General features: G+C 38.9%; 1 protein-coding gene across 7 annotated transcripts in view; it reads left to right on the top strand.

Moving 5' to 3' along the window:
• The first annotated feature begins 7,029 nt into the window (after window positions 1-7,029).
• The window catches only part of LNPK (lunapark, ER junction formation factor), a 45,642-nt gene continuing 31,149 nt past the window's right edge, over window positions 7,030-21,522 (top strand). The window contains exons 1-7 of one of the 7 annotated variants that reach the window (XM_075028397.1): window positions 7,745-7,937; window positions 8,221-8,364; window positions 11,081-11,162; window positions 12,429-12,470; window positions 13,684-13,871; window positions 17,148-17,206; window positions 20,450-20,490. In XM_075028397.1, coding sequence (XP_074884498.1) covers window positions 11,136-11,162; window positions 12,429-12,470; window positions 13,684-13,871; window positions 17,148-17,206; window positions 20,450-20,490 — 357 coding nt within the window. In that variant the 5' untranslated portion in view covers window positions 7,745-7,937; window positions 8,221-8,364; window positions 11,081-11,135. Of the gene's footprint in view, window positions 7,105-7,734; window positions 7,938-8,220; window positions 8,365-11,080; window positions 11,163-12,425; window positions 12,471-13,683; window positions 13,872-17,147; window positions 17,207-20,449; window positions 20,491-21,522 lie in introns of those variants that run through there. The other 6 variants (XM_075028395.1, XM_075028394.1, XM_075028398.1 and 3 more) reach the window with 6 other exon arrangements.

Genomic DNA, 21,522 nt, shown 5'->3' on the forward strand with positions numbered 1-21,522 from the left:
TTTTACATGTGGATTTTATTATATGAATTGGTTTATAAGCCTGCTATTTAACATGATTATATGAATTACGAACTGTGATTTTGTTTCTTTTATAATCTCTGTAGAGCTTGCCATTATTTTTACATGTCTATGTCTGGCATTATGCACCTTTGAAATTGTGCCAGAAATATTTATTGTCCTATTTCTGGCATTCTGGGACTCCGTGGTTCCGTTTGGTTTCCAACCAGAACAAAGCTTATTAGCAGATCCAGTTCTCGGTACTTTGCTGAAAACAATTTTATATGTAAAGTTAATACTTCATTAAAGCAAGCTCTTGTAACAATCAGGAGTATGTATGAAATGCATTTAATGTAGGTAATGTTCTATCTACCATTTTAAGCAGTTATCAAAAGCAAAATATATGTACTAATTAGAACTTTCCTTCTCATTGCCTGTCTCCTCTGGCTTGACTAATAAGAAAGCACTAAAATGCAGTCAGGTTGAACAGAAATGGGATACCGTTCCCGCACTTGTCTGCGCTCTGCACACACGCGCAGTGCCCTGGAAGGGAGGCTCGCTGCAATAACAACAGCACATTCTCATTCACCCCTTGAATCACGTTTACTCGGTTCCCAATTCCATTATTCTTAATCAAGTAAAAATCCGCTTAAGGTCAACAGGAGTTTCATTCAAATTACTTCATAATTTGGCCCTCATTTTGTTGGGTTAGTTCCCACTTTGCCCAGTAGGCACAACCATATTAAAAAGGCTATTGGAAAGTATTCTTTATTTTATTTAGCTTCAAGGAAATAGATGTTAATAAAATTTAAGGATGTACTTATGTGTTTATTAAAGAGGAGGAATCCTGTTGAATCAGAACCCTAATTTGTTTAAAGAGCAAACTGCTCCAGGAAGCAAAAATAATATAGCTGACTTAGGTATTAGTACAGCTCAAATACTTTCAGTGAGAATAATCATGCCTTCATTTGGAGACTAGGGAAAATTGATTTAGTATGTTTTTTTACAGAACATTGAGTTATTGTTTATACAGTCATTTTTCTAATCATAAACATATATTACTTATTATAACCATTAAAGTGTCAGAAGCTTGAAGCCATGCCCATCAGGGAAGGGAATGTACTTATATGTGTTTAAGAACTGCTTCTAAAACTTCATACATGATTTGAAGCATAACTTATCTCAAATAGAGGCAAAACCATCTTTCTGCTTCTCACGTGACAATTCCACACTAGGCTTCTTCTGATTGTTCATGAGATCTTAATGATAGAATAAACACATGTATTTCAGTGTTTTATAGGAAATCACTTTCCTGATGCACTGTGCCACAAAAATAAACCAAAGTTGAACCACGTTCCTAAACATACTGTCAGAGATTTATAGTACTCAAATGAAGATGAGACTGCCATTCCTGCTTTAAACCTGATGGTCTTTCAAGTATGGAAAGTTCACGCTCTAGGGTATCAATCAAGAGGTTTAAGACACTAAGTTGTTTTTTTTTTTTTTTAAAGCTTTTAAATGTTTACATTTTTGCCACAGATCAATAGTGAGCAAAATAATAATAGTAATAATAATAGTAATGATTGTAATAATAAGCAACAGCAACAGTAATATAGCAATAGTAACAGTAACAGCAACAGTGATAGCAATGGCAATAGCAACAGTAAGTAATAGTAATAATAATATTAGTAATAATAATAATTATTATTAATCAAAAGCAAAGGTCTTAATCACAAAAAGAATACCTTATGGAATCGAAAAGTTGATCTTGGCTTTTTCTGATGATTGTATGCAACTGTTAAGATTTTTATATGAGCAACTCACTTGAAATTATATCTTTTGACCTGATGGACTATATATTTCTTCAGGAAGAGTCAGATGCAAAGGACTTCATGATGAAAGTGCTGGAGCATTCAAATGCTCTACATGATAAAATACCGAAAAGCTCAGGGAATTAGAGGCAACTGTAAGAATACAGACATCTGACACTCCAAATATTACAGTTGGATCAGAGCATCAAAAGAAGCATATACTATTACATATAAAAAATTAAATCAAAGCTATGGTATCTTCCTCAGTGCTGTTGTTGCAGAGTGCATTTCTAAAGCACATCTTGCCAAAATATGTTACTGAAGTCACCCCACCTCGGGAGCACCACCTTTTTTGTATGCTCTGCAATGATTCAAATGTCACAGATTAAACACAATTTATTTGGGTAATCCATTTTTAAGCCTTTCTTGCAGCTTCCAGTTTATATCTGCCTCATTGCTTCAGGCCTTAACTCTTTCTAGCTCACTAGTTCCCTCTACGAGGGCTCTATCAGTCCCTTGTAATGTGAAAAATGTTCTCTAGCTCTTTTTCCAGTCCCAGTCCTAACTGAAATTTACAACAAAACAAGACAAGAAAATAGTCTGGAGTCATCGTAACCAGTCATGTCAGTTAAGAGTAAAGTGCAGGTTTGATGCAACTTTTCTACAGATATGCCCACACAAGGAAGTTATTAATAACATGTATTTTCTTGCATTGGTAAAAAATAAGTTTTTCCTATATTACTTTATCAAATGTATTGTCAACTTTTTTTTTTCCACCAAAACTGAATTATGCAGAGCATTCACAAATGTGTGTTAATTACTATGTATTTCTCATTTATGAAATGCCAGCATGCACTCATTCTGTTCAAGATGCAAAAGAAACAGAGTCCAGGCCTCGAGACACATGATCCATTGTTGGCTCAATTCACTTTTGGTTTATGCTAACACTGCTGGCTGCGGTATGTTCAGTGGAGGATGGGATGTAAGGATGCTGCAGCAACCCAAACGCTGACAGCAACTCCATTCCACCAGCGGTGGTAGAGTAGCTTTGCAGGTGGAGAGCAGAGCCGTAGCGAGCAGTGCCTGGACTGTGTCCCTAACAGCTCAGGCTTGCTTTAATCACTGGCGTGCCCACAAGGAAGTGTACAGCAGCGGAATGGCTAACGAAAACAGAGTAACTGGGGCACAGTACGCCAGTTTTGGTCTGAGCAATGCAGCATACAGCAGCACCCAATTCCCAAACTGCATTGACTAACAGTGTGGTGAAAAAACTGGTGAGATGACAGCACACGCAGGACATAGTCAATAGTGGTATGGGTAGTGGAGTTTGTGATCTTAAAGCTATCTACATACCTTCATTTGCTGCAATCACATCTCCATTTGCAATGCAAACAATGGCTCTGTTTCAGCATCTAAAATTTCCCAGCATCTAAATGAGTTAAACAACATGGTCTCACTAGCCAGAGAAGTCCAAAAGGTCTGCTTTAAGAGAATGCTGAACATACTTTGGAAGCCTAAATAAAAAACCTCAGGTAAACACAAATTAGCGACACTAAGCTTCTCTTAACCACATAGCATTTTCCTAAGGATGTATAGACCCATGTATTTATTTAGAAAAATAAATTGGACTAGTAGGCTACATATATTGCTAACATATATGAGTGTTACGAATGTTACCATGGGAAAACTCTTCTTGAAGGCAAAACAGTCTTAGGGTGTGAGACCAAACCATTTTAAAAGAAGTTTATTACTGATTGTTCGGTATTCTGCATATAGAGGGACTGAAAGTGCTAAATGCTATCTATGATGCTGGGGAAAATTCTGAAGACATTCTCTGCTGTTAGAGTGGTTATGCAGTATCAGGTTAAACACCAATCCCACTGATAATGAACAATTTTGAAGAGAATCTATTTAGAGTTTTAAATACTCTGTAGGGGGCAGTTTTGAACCAGATTAATGAAAATTTTAAGCTGACTGATTAGAAGTTATGGTTTTATACTCAGTTTTATTATCCTCACCAGCTACATGGGCATCATTTCTTCTTTTAGGCAGATCTTGGCTCTGAAGCAAACAGGTAGCTTCATGCTATCATATAACATCGCACAGCTGAGAGACTTATCTGCATGTAAAGTTCAATAACGGTAGCTAAAAATACTTTTATAAAACTACCAGTTAGATTCATAATTGTATAGCAGTGACTAGAACTTCATGGAGGAGGCCTGCATAAAAACAGGTTCTGCAGCAAGGCCCAAGGACAGAAGTAGAGTCTAGGATCTTCCTCACAATTCTGGTTCAGCCCTGAATAAGGGCTGGATTTTGTGGTGACTTGAAAATGCTTACGATTCTGGGAAAAAAAGAGGAGAAGCTTCTTGGAGATGCCAGTATTGGCTGTAACATTTAAAAAAGACTTTAAATATGGTTTTGTCATTATTTGGGTTTAAGTGGATACTATGCTAGACCATGGAAAAATATGCTAGTACACTTAAATAAGTTAGCTTAAAGATGAAGATTTAAATCAGCTTCTTTCCAGCAACATACCACTTGAAGTATCAAAACCAGGAGTGGACTAGAGCTGTATTTCATCTGAAAGCAAAAAGCATCCTCTCAGTGGAGCAATAGTCATTGCTACAAGGATTTAAGTAGGTGTGGCTCTAGAGTGCAAGCTGAAGAGGAGAGGCTCAGTCACTGAGTCTTTTTCCACTTGGAAAGGAAGGAACAGTCTAGGTCTCAATGGTGAAAATAAAGCTGTAGATGACCTCTGTAACTGAGAGCAGAGTATTTCTAGTATAGTCAGTGGGTCTGCATTAACTGCCATTATTTGTGTTTGAATTAACCTACTTGAAGCCCATTCTAGACCATGATTCACAGCTAAAGTTGTTACTTAGTTGATATTGTAACTAGCTAATAATGCAGAGCAGCAAGATTCACTCTGAACCCTGGCAGAAGCTAAAAGGATTAATTTCCCAATGTCAAAACTGTGAATGAATACCTGGCAGATGATCAGACTCAGCAGCTCTACTACTTAAAGCTTGAAGCTGATTGTGTTGTCTGGAAAAGTGGTGGGATATCTTGTTTGTCCTCCCCTGGCCTAAAAACCTTGCCTATTCTGTTTGGATTTGAATTCTTTTTAAAACTGATGTACTGGCTCTGGCTGGGATGGAGTTGATTTTCTTCACAGCAGCCCATATGCTGCTGTGGTTTGGATTCTGTGACTAAAACAGCACTGATAACACAGCAATGTTTTGGCTACTGCTGAACAGTACTTGCACGGTGTCAAGGCTTTCTTTTTCATGCTGTTGTGTTTTAACCCCAGCCAGCAACTAAGCACCACGCAGCCGCTCCACTCACTCCCCCCCATCCAGTGGGATGGGGGAGAAAATCGGGAAAAAGTAGTAAAACTATCTGGGTTGAGATAAGAATGGTTTAATAGAACAAAAGAGAAGAAACTAATAATGATAATGATAACACTAATAAAATGACAACAGTAGTAATAAAAGGATTGGAATGTACAAATGATGTGCAGGGCAATTGTTCACCACCCGCCGACCGACACCCAGCCAGTCCCCGAGTGGCGATTCCCCGCTCTCACCTCCCAGTTCCTATACTAGATGGGACGTCCCATGGTATGGAATACACCGTTGGCCAGTTTGGATCAGGTGCCCTGGTTGTGTCCTTTGCCAACTTCTTGTGCCCTGGCCGGGCATGAGAAGCTGAAAAATCCTTGACTATAGTCTAAACACTACTGAGCAACAACTGAAAACATCAGTGTTATCAACATTTTTCAGATACTGAACTCAAAACATAGCACTGTACCAGCTACTGGGAAGACAGTTAACTCTATCCCAGCTGAAACCAGGACACATGCTCTGCTCCCTTAGTGAGTAGGCTGGGCAAGAAGTTGGGAAGGGAAACAGCCAGGACAGCAGACCCAAATGGGCCAAAGGGATATTCCATACCATGTAACATCATGGTCAGCAATAAAAGTGGGGTAGCAGAATAAGAAGGTGGGGGGTTTTGTCTTCCAGGGTAGATAATTGTTCAAAGACTGGCTGGGCATTGGTCTGCTTGTGGGAGGTGGTGAGTTATTTCCCTTGCATCACTCTTTTTCTTTCCTTTACTTACTAAATTCTCTTTTAACCCAACCCACAAGCTTTCTTACTTTTACTCTTCCTAGTCTCTCCCCCATCCCACTAAAGGGGAGTGAGCAGGAGGCTGCCTGGGTGTTTACCTGCTAGTGGTCAACCTACCATGACTGGAACCCCCCCAACATACATATATATATATATATATATATATGCTGTGTTATGATATGTTGTTACATACAATGAGTTCAACAATGCAGGGTCAGCTGAAGGTATACAGCTTCTGCATAGGAATTTCTACTTCAGGGCACTCTGAAGGACCTTCTTCCACATCTGTGCACATGCTCCCACTCATGTAGCCATAGTGGCAAAAATTCTGAGCAGGGCACTGAAGACCTTGTGAGAAAGACAGTGCAAACAGAGCAAGTATTCTCTGTTCTGCAGTCCTCTTGGCATGGGGCAAGCAATGACAGGTGTCACCCAGGAAAGGATGCCACGTAAGAAAACTGATAAAGTAGAGCACCAAAAGAGAGAGTGCTGTTATTACAGCAATGTAAATTAAAGAAATATAGAGTGCTGCTTCTCTCCAAGTAAGTTCAACAGTTGCCTACTGGGATGAAGAGGACCGTGAGAGAGAGCGGTGGTCTTCTGCGTCCCCGAGGCAACTCCAGGGCCTGCCGCGGAGAAAACACGCCCAGCACAGCGTCCCTTTGTCAGGGCCTGCTTCACTGGCAGGGGCTGAAGACGAGAGTGTCAGGTGGCTGCCGCAAGCCTTCCCGTGACAGTTTGACCCTCGTGTTCCTAGGCTTTACCGTTAAAGCACTCTTTTTCCTGTAAGTAAGTATCAGAGAGAGCCGCGGGAGGACGGGCTCGGCCTCCCCGGCCCCGCCGGCGGTGGCGGCGGGACGACGGCGACCGCCTCCGACCCCCCCCGGGGTACCGTGCCACCGCCCGGACGCGCCGGGCTCCGAGGGGCGGCGGGGAACCCCGCCCGGGCCCTCCTTCCCCCCCTCCCTTCCGCGGCCCGCCTCGCCTCCGCCGCCGCCCGCCGCCTCACACAGCGGCCCGGCCCCTCCCCCGTTCCAGCGCACCCCGCGGTAGCCAGGCGCTGATTGGCTGCCGGGGCCGCGCGGGGCCTGATGGGAGCGCCGCCCCGGCAGCCGCGCCCCTCCTTCGGCGGGCGGCGGCGGGATGCGCGGCCCGGCCCGCGGCAGGTACGTGCTGGCGGGGGCGGAGTGGTCTGGCCCGGCCCGGCCCGGCCCGGCCCGGCCCGGCCGGGTCCCGAGCGACTCCGCGGTAGGGAATGGCTCCGCCGTGGGCGGGGTGGCGGGAGAGGGGTGCCCGGCGCTGCGCGTGACCCGGCTCGGGCCCCGCGTCCCCGGGGCCCGAAGCGGAGCAGGACGGGCGGGCGGGCGGGCGGCCGGTGCCCCCGACCTCTCCCGCCTCGCCGCCGGCAGCCGGGCGGCTTGCTGGGGAGTTGGGCGGCGGCGGGCCGGGGCGCAGCCTCGGAAGAGGAAGCCACCGGGTGCGGGGAGGGGGCGGCGGGCGCCTTCCACCGCCCGCTCTCCCGGCCGGGAGCAGGGGGGCGGCGGCGGGGCCGTGGGGTTTTCCCGGGTGGCCGGGCGGAAGGCAGGCGGCGGGAGCCGGAGCTGACCTCTGCCGCCGTCCTCCCGGCCCGCGGGCCCTCGGGCTCGCTCCCCGGGCCGCGGGCGGCCGCGCTCGCAGGCTTCAAAACAAGGCTGGGCTTCAGAAGAAGCGCTTGACCCACCCATTCCGTGCTCCATCGCTTTGGAGTCCCGGTGTGGGAGCTAATTTGCCTTTTTAATTAAGGCTTTCCAAAGCATGGGACCTCCATGGGACGCTTCCAGACAGAAACAGCTGAAAATGAAGTTTACGTTGAAGAAAAGTCAGCAACTTAACTGAGAGGTGGTAGGACAGGCTGGCAGTAGGTGGTGGGTGATGTTCCTGGTTTTGTTTTGCTTGTTTCCTTGTCCACAGCGCTTGTAGCTGGAGAAACTTTTTATGGTCACTGGTGGAAGTTCCTGAGGTCAGTAAATTGTGGGAGAATGTGAATTTTGGGTGGAAACTCTGTGAGCAGAACTGGAGATTAAATTTGAAAGGTAGAGCTTGTATTGTTTGTAATGGTAAATATCTGAAAATATTTACATGAAATGAAGTTGCTAAGTTTACAAAACCCCTCATTTAAAGAGCATTACCCTTTCCTTCAGGGGAAAGGTCTGTATGTCGGAATGGAAAGCCTTGATTTCAAGTTTCTAACTTCCTTTTTTCTAGTATGACTTGTCTTGATGTTATTCTGTCTTGAATTTCAGCACGTCAGTTATTAAAATTTATTTTGAGGACTTTGATTTTTTTGGAGAGCTTTTCATCTTAACCACAAGCTTAAAGAAATTTGAGACTGACTTGATAAAAGTGTAATGAGATCATCAAACTATTTTCTCCATCTGGATGAATAGGTTGGTGGATGACTTCTGTAACTGTGTGTGATTCATCCCTCTTTCAAAAGAGAAACTTTTTCTGCTCTGGTACTCTTACTGTGGCACTGTTGCTTTGCTTTTTACTAATTAAATTGCATATTTTCGGGGTAGAGAAGGTGCTGTCAGGAAATTTTTTTTTTTGAGAATCAGGTAATAAATTGGTAATAGTGTTTTCTTAAGCTTCTGCATTAAGTGTTTTTTAACACTTCTGTTGTCTATTTTAAGTTCAGGACTAGGAAATGTTGCAGCTCTCTTATTTGTGTATTAAATGTGCGATAATGTTTGTGGAAATAAGTCCAATTGCAGCAGTGCTCAGTGACTGGAAAGGACAGCTCTGTGCTAAAGAAATGCAGTCTTCAGAAGGAAGAAGTGCTGTGCAATAATTTGATGGTTAGAGCATGGGAAGGAAGGAGGACTTTTACCATGAACAGCAGGATATTAGTCTTAGGTATGCGGAGTGGCAGGTGAGGAGGAACGAGGAGAATTTGAAGCAGTTGAAGACAGTTTGTGTTGTCCTGTCAAAAGGAAAAGAAGGGAGGGAGGGAAGGAAAACATCTGAGGCCCTCCACAGAAACCATAGAAAATTCTCCATCTCCTAGCTAAGGATTTGGTGACTAAACTGTAAACGTGAATCTAGTGGCCCTAATCCCTTAAATACCTCTTTGGGGAAGGGTTTTGGTAGTATTACTGACTTTCAGAGCAGCATACGTAAAGCCTGTCAGCATCATAGTTCATATAAAATTATGTGCATGGTGACACTTGTCAAACCTGTTTCTTTTCCAGATATTTGCCAGATATTTTAAAAAACAGGTAGAGATAGTATTGTGAATGTGTTATTGACAAAGACTGCTGTCACCAATGGCTCACAATAACCTATGCCCAGAAGATCCTCTAACACTTCTATTGCAGAGGTTCTCAAACTATGGCCTGAAGGAAGATGGCACACAAAAAGACCATGCGAGCATCTCCATGTCTCAGTATGTCCACAAGTGAGAGCTACCATTGCTCCTAATAGCAATGGCAGTGCTAAGGAAGTGAACTAGATTTGGGAAGCTTGTGCTAAGTTTACAAACTTCTTGCTTGGCTATTTGATATAGCTTTCATGATGTTTTGCAATAAATACTATCTGTCTCTGTAGAAATATTTGCGAAGAAAGTGTCTGCTCAGATCTACTGTAATACCTGTCCAGCAAAAACTCACCTGTAACTGCAAAGTGACAATTGTATAAAATTCTCAGTGTTAGATTGTGTATTTGAGAAATAAAAATATTGCTGCTGTTTTACTGGGGCGAGTTGCTGTAATAGTGATGATTTTGAGAATTTACTGAAGAGTCCAAAGGGTAATTGTGCTTTTTCTGCAGCTCGCCCCTTTGTGCTAGTAATTTGGCAGTGGCGGAGCTAATTTGTCCATCTGTTCTAGATTCATTTTGGCGGCATTTCAAATATGGATTTTCTTATCTTTAAGGATTGGTTTTTGAAGTCATAGGGCCTACAGTTCTGGATTCTGAAGCCCATGGCTTTCTTAAAAGGTGAAGAGGTTACCATACTACAGTAGCATGCGTGCTAGTGAGCAATGTGTATCCTATATTATATTTGTTCTGACAGCTTCAGATAATTTGGAAACAAATTTGGATTGGGATTAGGTTTCTTTATCTTTCATTTTTAGGCAAAGGTAACTTAATAAACAAGATAATAAGCACTTACATTTCTGCCTAACTGGGTCAGTGCTTTGTTTTAAGTCTTAGTGTTTCGTTTCAGAGTTAAAAAGGTTTGAGCCCTAGTTGGGTTTGAGCATGAGTTTACTGTTGGGGTTGCTATGAACTGATCACTTTTTCATTCACTGGGTAAAAACTTGTAAATTAAGTGACTGGAGGGAAATTCTGCTATCCGAAGGTTCCAAGTGAATTGATTCCATCTACCTGCTGGAAGAAAGTTGCTACACTTTTGTTTTGGGAACCTAGACCCAGATCATCAAATTAGTGCTGTTCTTGGGTTCCAGGTTTGTGTAGGGTGAGGTGAGCTACTTTTGCACCTTTGGAATTGCTTTAGGACCATTTGATGTGCCAGTAACTGTACTGTGTGTTGTGTGCAGGGCAGACCTGCCAATGTAGTACTTTCCTAGAGCAAGTGAGATCTCTTTGAAACTGATTATTTGAACTTAAAAATTCATACAAAGGAAGAACGATAATGCTGTCCAATACGTTCTTGTTGATGAGAGCGTGAAAAGGAAGCAGATTTATTGGAGATTAACTTTTTCACAAATAGTAGGATATTAATGCTGGATGCCTGGAGTGACAGCTGGAAAGGAACATTAAGAGTTATGCTTATGAGCAGCAGAGGTAATAATTGGAAATCAGTTTCTTAAATAATCCTGCCTAATAATAAGTGTTTAAAATTGTTTTTCTGCTGGAGGATTTTGGTGGCTTTTTTAGCACTTATTTTGTGCCTCTGTTTTTGAGGACTTCCTTCTGGTTAAATATTTCCAGAATAAAAATAAGTTTGGCCACATCAAGGCTGATCAACTGACTTACAAGATGGTCTATGAAACAGAAGCCTGGATTTTAAAATAACATATAGGTAGATAACTAGGCAATGGCTTTATGTGATATTTTGATTCCTTTAGATATTGGAATAAAGTCGTGAATCTTGGACTATGCTGTTAGATTGCTCCTAAGTGCTTAATGCTTCACTTCTAGCTGTGAATTCTTGTAGAAGATTGATAGCTCTGCCAACATTTTTTCACAATAGAAGATGGGTGGATTAATTTCAAGATGGAGGGTAAGTAAAATTGTGTAACAATATAATAATCTTTAGTCTAGAAGATGGGAGTATGCAGGACGTGTTTCTTAATGCCTATTGGTTGACTGTTAATTCTGGTTGTTAGTGCTAAACTTTTCCCATTAGTATGTCCCTTAAAAGTCCAGTAGTGAAACATAAGGACCAAAAATATTCTCTGCCAAATCCCTAAACTGTTAAACTGTGAGTCTGTCCTTTATTTCCTTTGCAATACCAGGCCTGGCCCTGGTTTGGTTAACTTATACAAATACAGTTTTAATTCCTTTTGAAAATCTAAATAGTTTTGTGGTGCTTTATTGGGATATACAGCAGCATCTGTGACTTGAAAAGTTGGTGGCTATTTTAGGTCAAAATGGGTACATTCAGAATATCATTCTGTGTCTGTTTTAACAAGTGTTTTGATAGCTACTTATACCTATACAAGTCTTTCTTCCTAACTGTTTTTATTGGCTTGTATATTATTGAATGGTGTACTGAGTTTATGAGGAAAAGGCATGAGGTTTTTGACTGCTGTCCTGGCAGGTGTGAGTTGTTCAAGTCTAGGTTTGCCTTTGCATATTATCAGTTGACTTCGGAGGTTCCCATACAAAACTCCTTTAAGGGCAAAAGTTTAGGTGAAATGTCAGTTTTGTGTAATAGAAACTCACTTTCATGGTGATGCAGTGTGGCCTATGGTTTATGAATTTGTGGCCTGAGGGGTAGGGCAAGATAGCAGCTTTATACGTCTCAGAAATTAGGAAAGATTCCTAGAAGGTGGATTCCAGGTTGCTCCTAGGGGGAATTTTACTGGAGATGATAACACTTACTTGTAGTTGCTTATAATTTATTTAGAGCATGTGTCTTTGTGTGGAATGAATAGTAATAAAAAGCTTAAGTTCTCAGGTTGGGGCTTCCTGTATATATTCTCTTTGTTTTGCCTGTTCCCTCCACTCATCAATTCTCTCCTTGTTTTACTTCCCACCCACACATCCATTATTGCTGTACATGCATTACAGGTTTTCATCTTTTGTGGTGTAGGAAAGGAGCCTTCAGTTAATAGTAATACCAAATGTAAAATAGTGGTTCATTACAGTCCCTTCTATTTGTCACTATTAAAGTATGAAAACTTCTTACCTTTATGTAAAATAGATAATATATTAATCTCTTATGAATATGTCTTTTTGTTAGGAAACTGTTAATGTACAGTAATCCTCAAAATACTGACTTTTTTAGTGAGATTAACATCTTTGTTCTTTCCCTTGTAAGCAGGCAAAGCCTTCCACTGTAGAAGTATTAGAAAAAATTGATAAGGTATGTATTTGCTTTTTGGTGTTTTGTTTGATTTTTTTTTTTTTTTTTTGTTTTGTTTAGGACTATGCATCCTTTTTGCTGGTCGTGTATTTCTTTCACATTAGGTAAAATACTGTCATGGAATTTTAAATTATTTTGATAATTATTCCAGTTGGATGTACTAGAGATTCTGAGTTTCAGATGGACTGTTACCTTTTCCCCCCCTTACTATTAGTCAATTAAAAACCACCATACTGTATAATAGATAGTGAGAAACTACAGTTTAAATATTTTAGAGAGCCTGAAATGGGAATGAATGTGAAGTTGGCTTGATTACGCAATTTAATTATAACTAATGGTTAAAATCCTGTGTAATGGAAAATGTCACTAATTCAAAGTTCTATTCATCAAGCTCATTAGAAAAGCTTCAATGTATGGTTTTAAGTGTAAGAGTTGTAACTGTAGTGGTAGTAAGTAAGGTCAGGGGCAGAATAACTGACTAGATGGTTCAGTAATCAGTTGTGATTTGTAGCCAGCATTTGTGACAGATGTCTGTACTCTGTGGGGAAATTAACTGTTTTGAAATATGCTGTTGATATTTTTTGTTTTCCTTTTAATGAAAGTGTGAGTACTCCTGTTGTCACTTAAAATGCAGTCAAAATGGTAACATAGCAAAGCATTGCTTGATCACTTATTAATATGCCAAAAGCATCATCCAGATGTTCAGGATTTCACTCTTAATGTGAGGAAAATACTGAAATGAAAACATGTGAAATGACGGAGAGGTTTCAGCAATTTCCCACGTTAGTAGAAAAGTATTAGAAGTGTTTGAAATTCCACAGGTACCTGATGAAAGTTTTAGGATGCAGAGTATGGTTGGTAGTGATTTATGTGATCATAGAGACTGCCATTCATAAGATATTAGCATTTTCCACTTGTCCCACATATACTAATGCATTACAAATAGGAAAAAGTGCTGATTTGTAATACTTCTTCCTAATAGTGATGTGTTACTGCTAATACAGTGTAAGTGGCCCATATCACAACCTTAATAGCGTGATGTATTTATGCTATAAAAGTTATCTTTGGCAAATATTGTCATTTATCAAAAAGCTGCTTGACTTTTCTAATCAAGTATTAAATTGATATGGTTAATTTTAACAAACACTTAAAAGCAGCCTAGTAAAACCACCTACTAATTTCACTAATAAGGTTGAACCCTATTTATTTACAGGAAATACAGACATTAGAAGAATTTAGAGAAAAAAATCAGAGGCTACAGAAACTATGGGTTGGAAGGCTGCTTCTCTACTCTTCACTTCTTTACCTTATCACGTGCATAATTGTATATTTGTGGTGTCTTCCTGATGAATGGACAGCTAGGTTGATGATGACACTTCCATTTTTTGCATTTCCATTGATGTAAGTAAATACACCTTTTTTTTTTTTCCCTCCTAACTGCTGTCTCTTTGATAAAAGGAGATGGAAAATACATCTCAGCAGGGGTTTGGGTTTGCTTTTGACGATCCTTGAGTTGTCATAACTTGCTGAATTTTTTCTCTTAAAATAAATCCCAAGTAGTTAGGCAGATGCTTTCTTTGAGGGAAATGTCCCTCATGAGTCTGGGTTTAGTGTAGGACTAAGTCTTACCATCAAAAGATGTTAGTATCTAAAGTTACTTGGCTTATGAAAAATTATACTAAGGCTAGAGAGAGTTATATTGTCTATATGTAAAATGCAGCATATAAAATTGGGAAAAAAAAAATACAAGAATGAATGGAGAAACTTTTACATATTAGGTGACTGTTAACACAGAAGTGACTTGAAAGGTTATCAGCCTAAATATGTTGAGGACTGGTTTTACATTATTAGCTGTTATTCTGGAAAATCATTGACCATTTTCTTCAACCAGAAAATATCCTTACATCATTGGATGTGAATAACAGAAAATATTGTCTACTGTTTTGTTCCACTTAGCTGATTGGCTGCTCATCCTCATGAGTGGCTTTTGTTTTCTAAGAAAACTGCTTTTCTAAAAATAAAAACAATGGGCTCCCACCTCACTAAACAGCTGCTTCCCTCCCTCCCCTTCCCCCAGAGTATCAAGGAGGAGAAGCAGCCTACTGAGCATCTTTTCTACCAATGGGGAGCACAGTGCATTTACTAATTTGCTGAAATGAACATTGTACATACTGTCCATATTTGTACAGCATCTTTGTATGAAAACATGACTTGTCAGTGTCATAGCTTTAGACTTGAAAGGCAAAGTCAAATGTAAATATTTAAGGCTTTGCAAGTTTGATGAGTGTGGGTCAGCATAACATAATATGCAAAAAAAATACTTGAAGATGATTTTTGTACGTCATACTGTTATGCATAATGTAGTAATATGCTGCTGTTAAGGAATCCTGTGGAGAAGATACATGGGCAGCAATATCTTGACTGGAAAGGATTAATATAGAAATTAAAGCTCAAATTAATCTTTGGCAGCAATATGAATTGACTTGGTTCTTAAGGGCAAGGACTTGAAAGTCTTTGTTGTTAGCATGTGAGGCTTGCTTATGCTAACAGGGAAGGCTTGTAGAAGAGGAAGTATTACCAACCTCCCTTTGTTTAGGTTGGTTAGGATTAGTGTAGAAATGAAAACTTTTATTACTGAAGGTGATCACTTCTAGTGCTGTGGTGTGGATTTTCGCATTGGATTTTATTCTCTAGTTTGTCCTCCAATTGTTGTTTCTTTTTTTTTAAAGTGGTTTTCTATAAAATTCTGAATTGGATATCAGCTTACTAACATTTAGAATTAGACTGTTGTTCTCTTATGACTTGCAACTGTTTATCTGATTTTTCTCATAAGCTATTCCCCTTCAGCTTTTTTTGGCAGATATGAATGGCAAGCAACTGCCAGCTTGTCTTTGTTCTCGGTCAAGAGGTGACTCCATGCTGAATGCCTGGTGCCACCCAGTAATAGCTCTAGAGATTTTTCAGCCCTAATCAGACTGGAATATGTCTGCGGTTTCCAGCTTGCAGTCAGTCACCAACTTATTTCTGCCTTAGGTCATTCCCTCAGGGTCTCAGCAAGTTACTGATGCTGGTAGAGTGACTTAAGTTCTAGGAATATATAATATCATTAATTTTAAATGTATATTGAAATACCTGAAAAGTTGAAGAAATATATTGACATGTTAGAAGGATGCTCTTCTTGGAATGATTTTAATTTGAATTAGATTGTTTTATCTTGCATGTTCTGATTTTCAGAGAAATATGTTTTTAATTTGTAAATGTGGTCTGAAAGGGTCTGCTATTAAACTTTCACCTCAAAGTTCTTAAAGAGGAAATGTTTTTTATTTTGTGAAGTCCTACCATATATGTATTAGCTTAGAATACAGCTTTAGGTAGAAGACTCTTTATTAAACATACGGTAAAAAAGAAATAATGCTTTTGCCTGTGTAACATAGTCTTTAAGGCAATTCAAACCCTGTAAAAAATTATCTTTTTTGATACTTATGAAGAGACACATCTTGCATTGTGTAAGCAGGTGAAGCCATCTTTATTCTTACAGTAGTTATTACAGCACACCTTTGAACGTGGAATAGAGTTAAATTTCTTTGTTTCTCTGACCTTGGATAGCTTACTCTCAAATTTCAGTTGTCTTGTCTAACTTACCTAACTCAGGTTTTATTGTTAATACTTGAAAGCATTTTGAACTGGGCAACCATTATATAAATGCAAAAGATGTTCTTATGAATTAAGTTGAAACTATTTGAAATCTCATAGCCTTTTGCCTGCTTTCTTACACTAGCTGTTATTCAGAGAACCTTTCTAGCCTGGAAGAATTTTTTTTTTTAAGTGAAACATTGCTACTTCAGGCTTTATTATATAGTGCTTGGCACTAGGAGGGTTTTGGATAAGATGCTTGGAAGGGCTTGAAGTATGAGATTTGCCCTTGGCTTAGGCTGAATAATTTGCCAGGAAAAGTGTCAACTTAATAATTATAAGCAATTCTAAGCTTTAAAACAAGTGAAGTTCTGATGATTGCAGAGAGACCTTTCAAATGTAAAATGGTCATAGATCAGTTTAACTTTATCTTGAGCACAGATAAACTGCTCCATTGTTTGAGATAAGTCAGCTGAAACCCTATGGAAACTGTGGATTCAGAGCTCTGTAAAATCGCCAGGAGTCAGGTCAGTTAACTCTGCTTAGGAGAGCATTTGTACAATAGCTGTATCTCATGGTTTTCATTGGTATTGAATTCTTCCCACAAATCTCCTGGGTCTTAATTTTGGGCTTTAGCTGGTAAGCTTGGTTTTCTGGATAACGTGCGTCATAAATCTATCAAATAAGAAGTGATGACTAAGTAATTTTCAGCTAGCTGCACATACCCTGATTTTAAAAAGTTCACACTGAACACTTTAGCAAGCGATGATATTACTTGCTGCTGGTTCCGTAGTATTTCTACCTATAGTAATACTTGGTTCAATTTTAATAGACAGGAGGATTTTATTTAGATCAATGTTGATGTCTCGTTGACAAGATACTGATTTAATTTTTGTTTTTCTGTATAAATATTGTTTGAAGATTTCTGTTCTTTGTATTTGCAAAGTTAAATCTCATCTGTTAAGCCTTCTGTTTGCTAAATGACTTCAGAAATGGTTACTGTAATATATTTTGATTAATATAATTCTTCTTTCTGTTTTAAAGAATCTGGTTTATAAGAACACTGCTCATTTTTTTCTTTTCCAAAAGGACAGAAAGGAATAGTAAGTATTTTTTCTGTCTTTTTTTTTAGCATATGGAACTAGTTGGGAGTGATACTTGCTATGAAAATATAAATATTTTGGATAATTTGGCTTCCAGGAAAAGAAGAGTAGCCTTTTGGTTGATGCTGAAATGGGTAGCATTAGCTAAACTGTTAGCTAAACCACACAAATCTTGAAAGAACAGGAAGGAAACAGCTTAATCTTTCACTTCACTTGCAGAATTGTGGTAACTTTCTCCTGTCTTCGCATGTTTCAAAGTGTAATGGAATAAAATGTAGTGTAGAAGTAGGAATGAGGGAAAGGAAATATAAACAATAGTGGTAGTTCCCTTAATACCCACACCTTGCAAGTATTCTAGCAGTCTTAATCTGTTATTTTTATGTACAAGAGAAGAGATTTCTAGCAGATGTGTTTAATTTATTTGTCAAGATAGCTTTTCTCTCCCTAGTTCTCCAAAGCATACTTATATTTTCCTGAGTTGAAAAGGGATAAGCAGGTGTTTTTGTGCTGTTTTGAGAGCTAAGGAAAATTTGGAGTCATGTAACAAAACCAAAGGTAATGCAGGTGTTCAAATATATGTAAAAAGTTGTTAAAGAACATGCAGATTCATTCTAATGCAGAACTTAAAAACTGCATCTGTGGCACTTGTCTGCAGTAGTTAGAATTCATTTGAGACTTCTTTCAAAGTAGTCCAGCCTGTAACAATATCTCATGGTGATGTGAGCAATAATACAGGAAAACCTCAATGTTGCAGTATGTTTTATGACTTGCAGAACAACATGATGTATTTAATTTGTGACAGCTTACGAGTTAAACATCACTTTTGGAATTTTTCTTAAACTTAATGTTTGCATTTGATATGCAAGCATAGGACATACATTTTTATGTAGAAATAAAGTTGTCCATATATTCTGTGGTGCTGTGTGATTCATTTCTAAGGTGAATATATATTTGCATTTCATGGCTGGATAAGAAAAAAAAGAAGTATGTATGTTTTTCTAGTTTGCCTAAGTGTTTTTATTGCTGTTTTTAGCATACAAGCAAATTTAGTGCTTTTGTTGAACCTGTGTATAAAGGCTTTTAGTAGATGTTAGAACATGCCAAAAGGAATTATTTCTGCATTGTTCCAGAGATCAGGTAAAAATGAAGTGTTTTACCTGAAAGATATAAGTCCTGTATTCAGAAAAGAGAAATCAAATGCGCAGTGCAAGAGTTAGAGCAGTAAAGCAGGAGAAAACATAGCTGAGAGAGCAAGCTGGCAACTGAGTGGCTCAAAGCTAGCCTTTGATTCTGGGATAAGTTAATATCACACTTTGAGTCACTGGAGATGATTATTTAGTACTGTAAAGCTCTATGCTGGATTACCAGCATACACCAGTTTTGGGAACCATGCTCTGAATGTGGAAAACTCCTACTGAGACACTAGGGAAGGTGATGTAGAGAGATTACAGAATTTCAGTTTTTAAGACTGGTCAGGCAAAGAACTGTTGAGGGAGATTTAGGCGGATCTGTCCCGAAGTTTGGGGAAAATAAATGAGGTATCTTGCAGGTATTGACTTCTCTAGTATGAATTCTTCTTTTCTGTAGGTTTAATTAAGATGAGATATATTGGTTTCTTGAGAGTACTTTGCAGTAATTGCCATTTGGTCACGTTTGAAGGGGCAGGTGTTTCATGAGGTTCTTGTTGAACACAGGAGGTAAAGTGATCAGAAACAAATGCCCACATTTTAAACTGATTGCATTGCTTTGTGGGAGGCTATGCTTGAAGATGTTTTATGCATTTCTGTACCAAAAGCAGCTTCTGTTTCTTAAGTAACTGTTAACAGCTGACCGTATTGTACTATTTGTTTGGCTGCATGATACCATGCTGCATTGCAGTGCATTTCAAGGTGCTGATCTCTGTGGGGCTACATGAGAGGCAGTGTTCTAATATAAATGTAAAATTTGGTGGAGGGAGGTACCTTATTAATCTGAAGATGCACAATTCCTGGAATTGTCTATCTTCTCTGGTTCAGGCCAGTGTAAAATATGGTCTTGTTCCATGTCCTATTTGTCTTCAGGGATTGTGGTAGTTACCCTTTCATTGCATAAACTTTCAAATATATACATGCACAGTTTTGGTATTTTGTACTTTTAATAAACTGGTTTATCAAAATGGGTTTCTACATTCTGGAAAAGTTCAAGTAATTATGTGTTCCCTTAATTTCAAGTAATGGTAGTGTTCCTGAAGTAACTTTAAAAAGTGTATATAGCATACTTATAAAGAAAGATACAAAAAAGTATCTATATATTTACTTCGGTGGGTTTTGGTTTTGGTTTTTTGTAGTTCTATAAAGCTTTTTCTTTTTTTGAAAACTGAAAAATGGGTAAAAATAGCTATATCTTACAGGAAGTGAACTGCTGGTGTCCAGTAGAGCTGAGAAGGGGAATAAGTTGTAAAGTTTTTTGTAAAACTCTTCTTGCTGTGAAGGAGGTAGTAGAAAATGGATTTATCAAGAGAATGTCTTCCATATTAGGTGATCATTTATTACAGTGAGTTTTCCATGAGTGCCAAGCTGCAAGCATTGACTTAAAGGAAAATCCCACGTGCATTTGACCTTTCTTCTTTACTTTCCTTTTAGAGAGGTTAGGTGCTGTGCCTCTGAGTTGTAACAGTCTTTTAACATTTAGCAGTAAAATGACCTGGTACCTTTTTCTTTCAAAACTGGGTTTTTTGCTGTAGACTGAAAGTATTGAAAGGGTAAAATAGATTGAGATTTGAAGCTCAGAATTGACCCGGCATTTGAAACTAGCATGTGTTAAGAGGCTTACGTGAAATACTGAAGCCAGTAAATCTGGTACTCAGATATATTAATACTTAGACCTCAAGCTTTTTTTCTGTAGTTTGACTCATGAGATTAAGTGTATTTGGTCCATTGTTGTACCAGTTTTAATGTAGGTCAAAGCAGGGCACTGGCTAGAATTGGTTTGCTTAATGAGGAAACGGTACATAAAACTTTTTAATAGTTATAACTGTAAAGTGATAAAAGTGGGCTATAATTTATAAGCAATTTCAGCATTTAAAATGATTTATTTTCACATAAAGACTTTGGTTATTTTACACAAAGTTTACTAATGTTGTAGGGTTGGTAGTGGTCAGTGCATAGTTTTTCCTGATCTCACAGGGCATAGTCAATGTTTAGAGTGTGCTGAAAATATATCTTATTTATATTTGAAAACTAATATATGATGTCCTTCTTTTAGATGATGCGCTGGAAGATTTAAAATCTCAAAAGAAAAAAATAGTAAGTAAAACTTCAAGAAAAGTTAGTTGTTATGGTCCACTAAAGTGGTTTTGCATCTCTACAAGTTGAGTTTGATTGTAATATATAGGTGAAGAGCAGAGGGAGGGAGGTGAAATTATTACTGTTCCTCTGTTTTGATACATTTTGTAGTACCACACAATGTTTTTCTTACCCTCAAATTACAAAGGACTGCTTGCATATGAGAATAAATTGTCTCCTTGTAGTTTAACTTAAACCTAGTGTTTTAGTGTTGCTAGATCTATGTAAAGTGATCGTGTTTTGTCAGAAAACTAAAATGTATGCTTTAACCTACTCATTGCTGAATACTTTTAGGATTATAAAAAAACATAAGATGTTGTACTGATTTAAGAACATAGAGTGCAACTATGATAGTTACTCTATCACTTAATATCTTGTTCATAAACAGCAAAAAGGACTACTGTCTTTTCTGGATTCACTTCTTAAACAATATTCTGTTATTTGATGATATCTTAACTGCATGACCACTTATTTCCCATCCTCTTCCATCTTCGTTTTTGTACTATATATTTCTTCCATTACATTCTTTCCACTAAAAAATTCATCTTGTCATGTATCAATCCTATTGGTTGTCTTGAGGTCATCTATTTTGTGAGCTGTGTGGATGAGTTACCTGGCATGCACCAGTTTCATACTGTTACTTGCTTCAACTGGATCAACACTTAATCTCAGTAAGGCAAATTTAGGATGGAAGAGATTCTAAGTCTTGGATAACTTGCACACTTTGCAAAGTTTGTAACGCTGAAAGCTGTTTCCTTTCTACTCAGCATTCCATAAGGAAGTTCTCTGTTTACTTATGTTTTTGGCTTCATCTCCTGCCTTGCAAGGCAAAACTTAAAACTACCACCACCAAAGCATAACCCCCCCGCCCCGCCAACAAAAGAGCCCCTCCTCCCCCAGAAAACTCCAAAAGTTGTATTATGAGGTTTTATTGTTAATGAGTTTCCCAAAGTGTTCACCTCATGCCTTCTGGATTTTGCCATTGTAGCTAAA

Source organism: Buteo buteo, chromosome 5 (genome assembly GCF_964188355.1).
Source record: "Buteo buteo chromosome 5, bButBut1.hap1.1, whole genome shotgun sequence".
Lineage (NCBI taxonomy): Eukaryota > Metazoa > Chordata > Aves > Accipitriformes > Accipitridae > Buteo > Buteo buteo.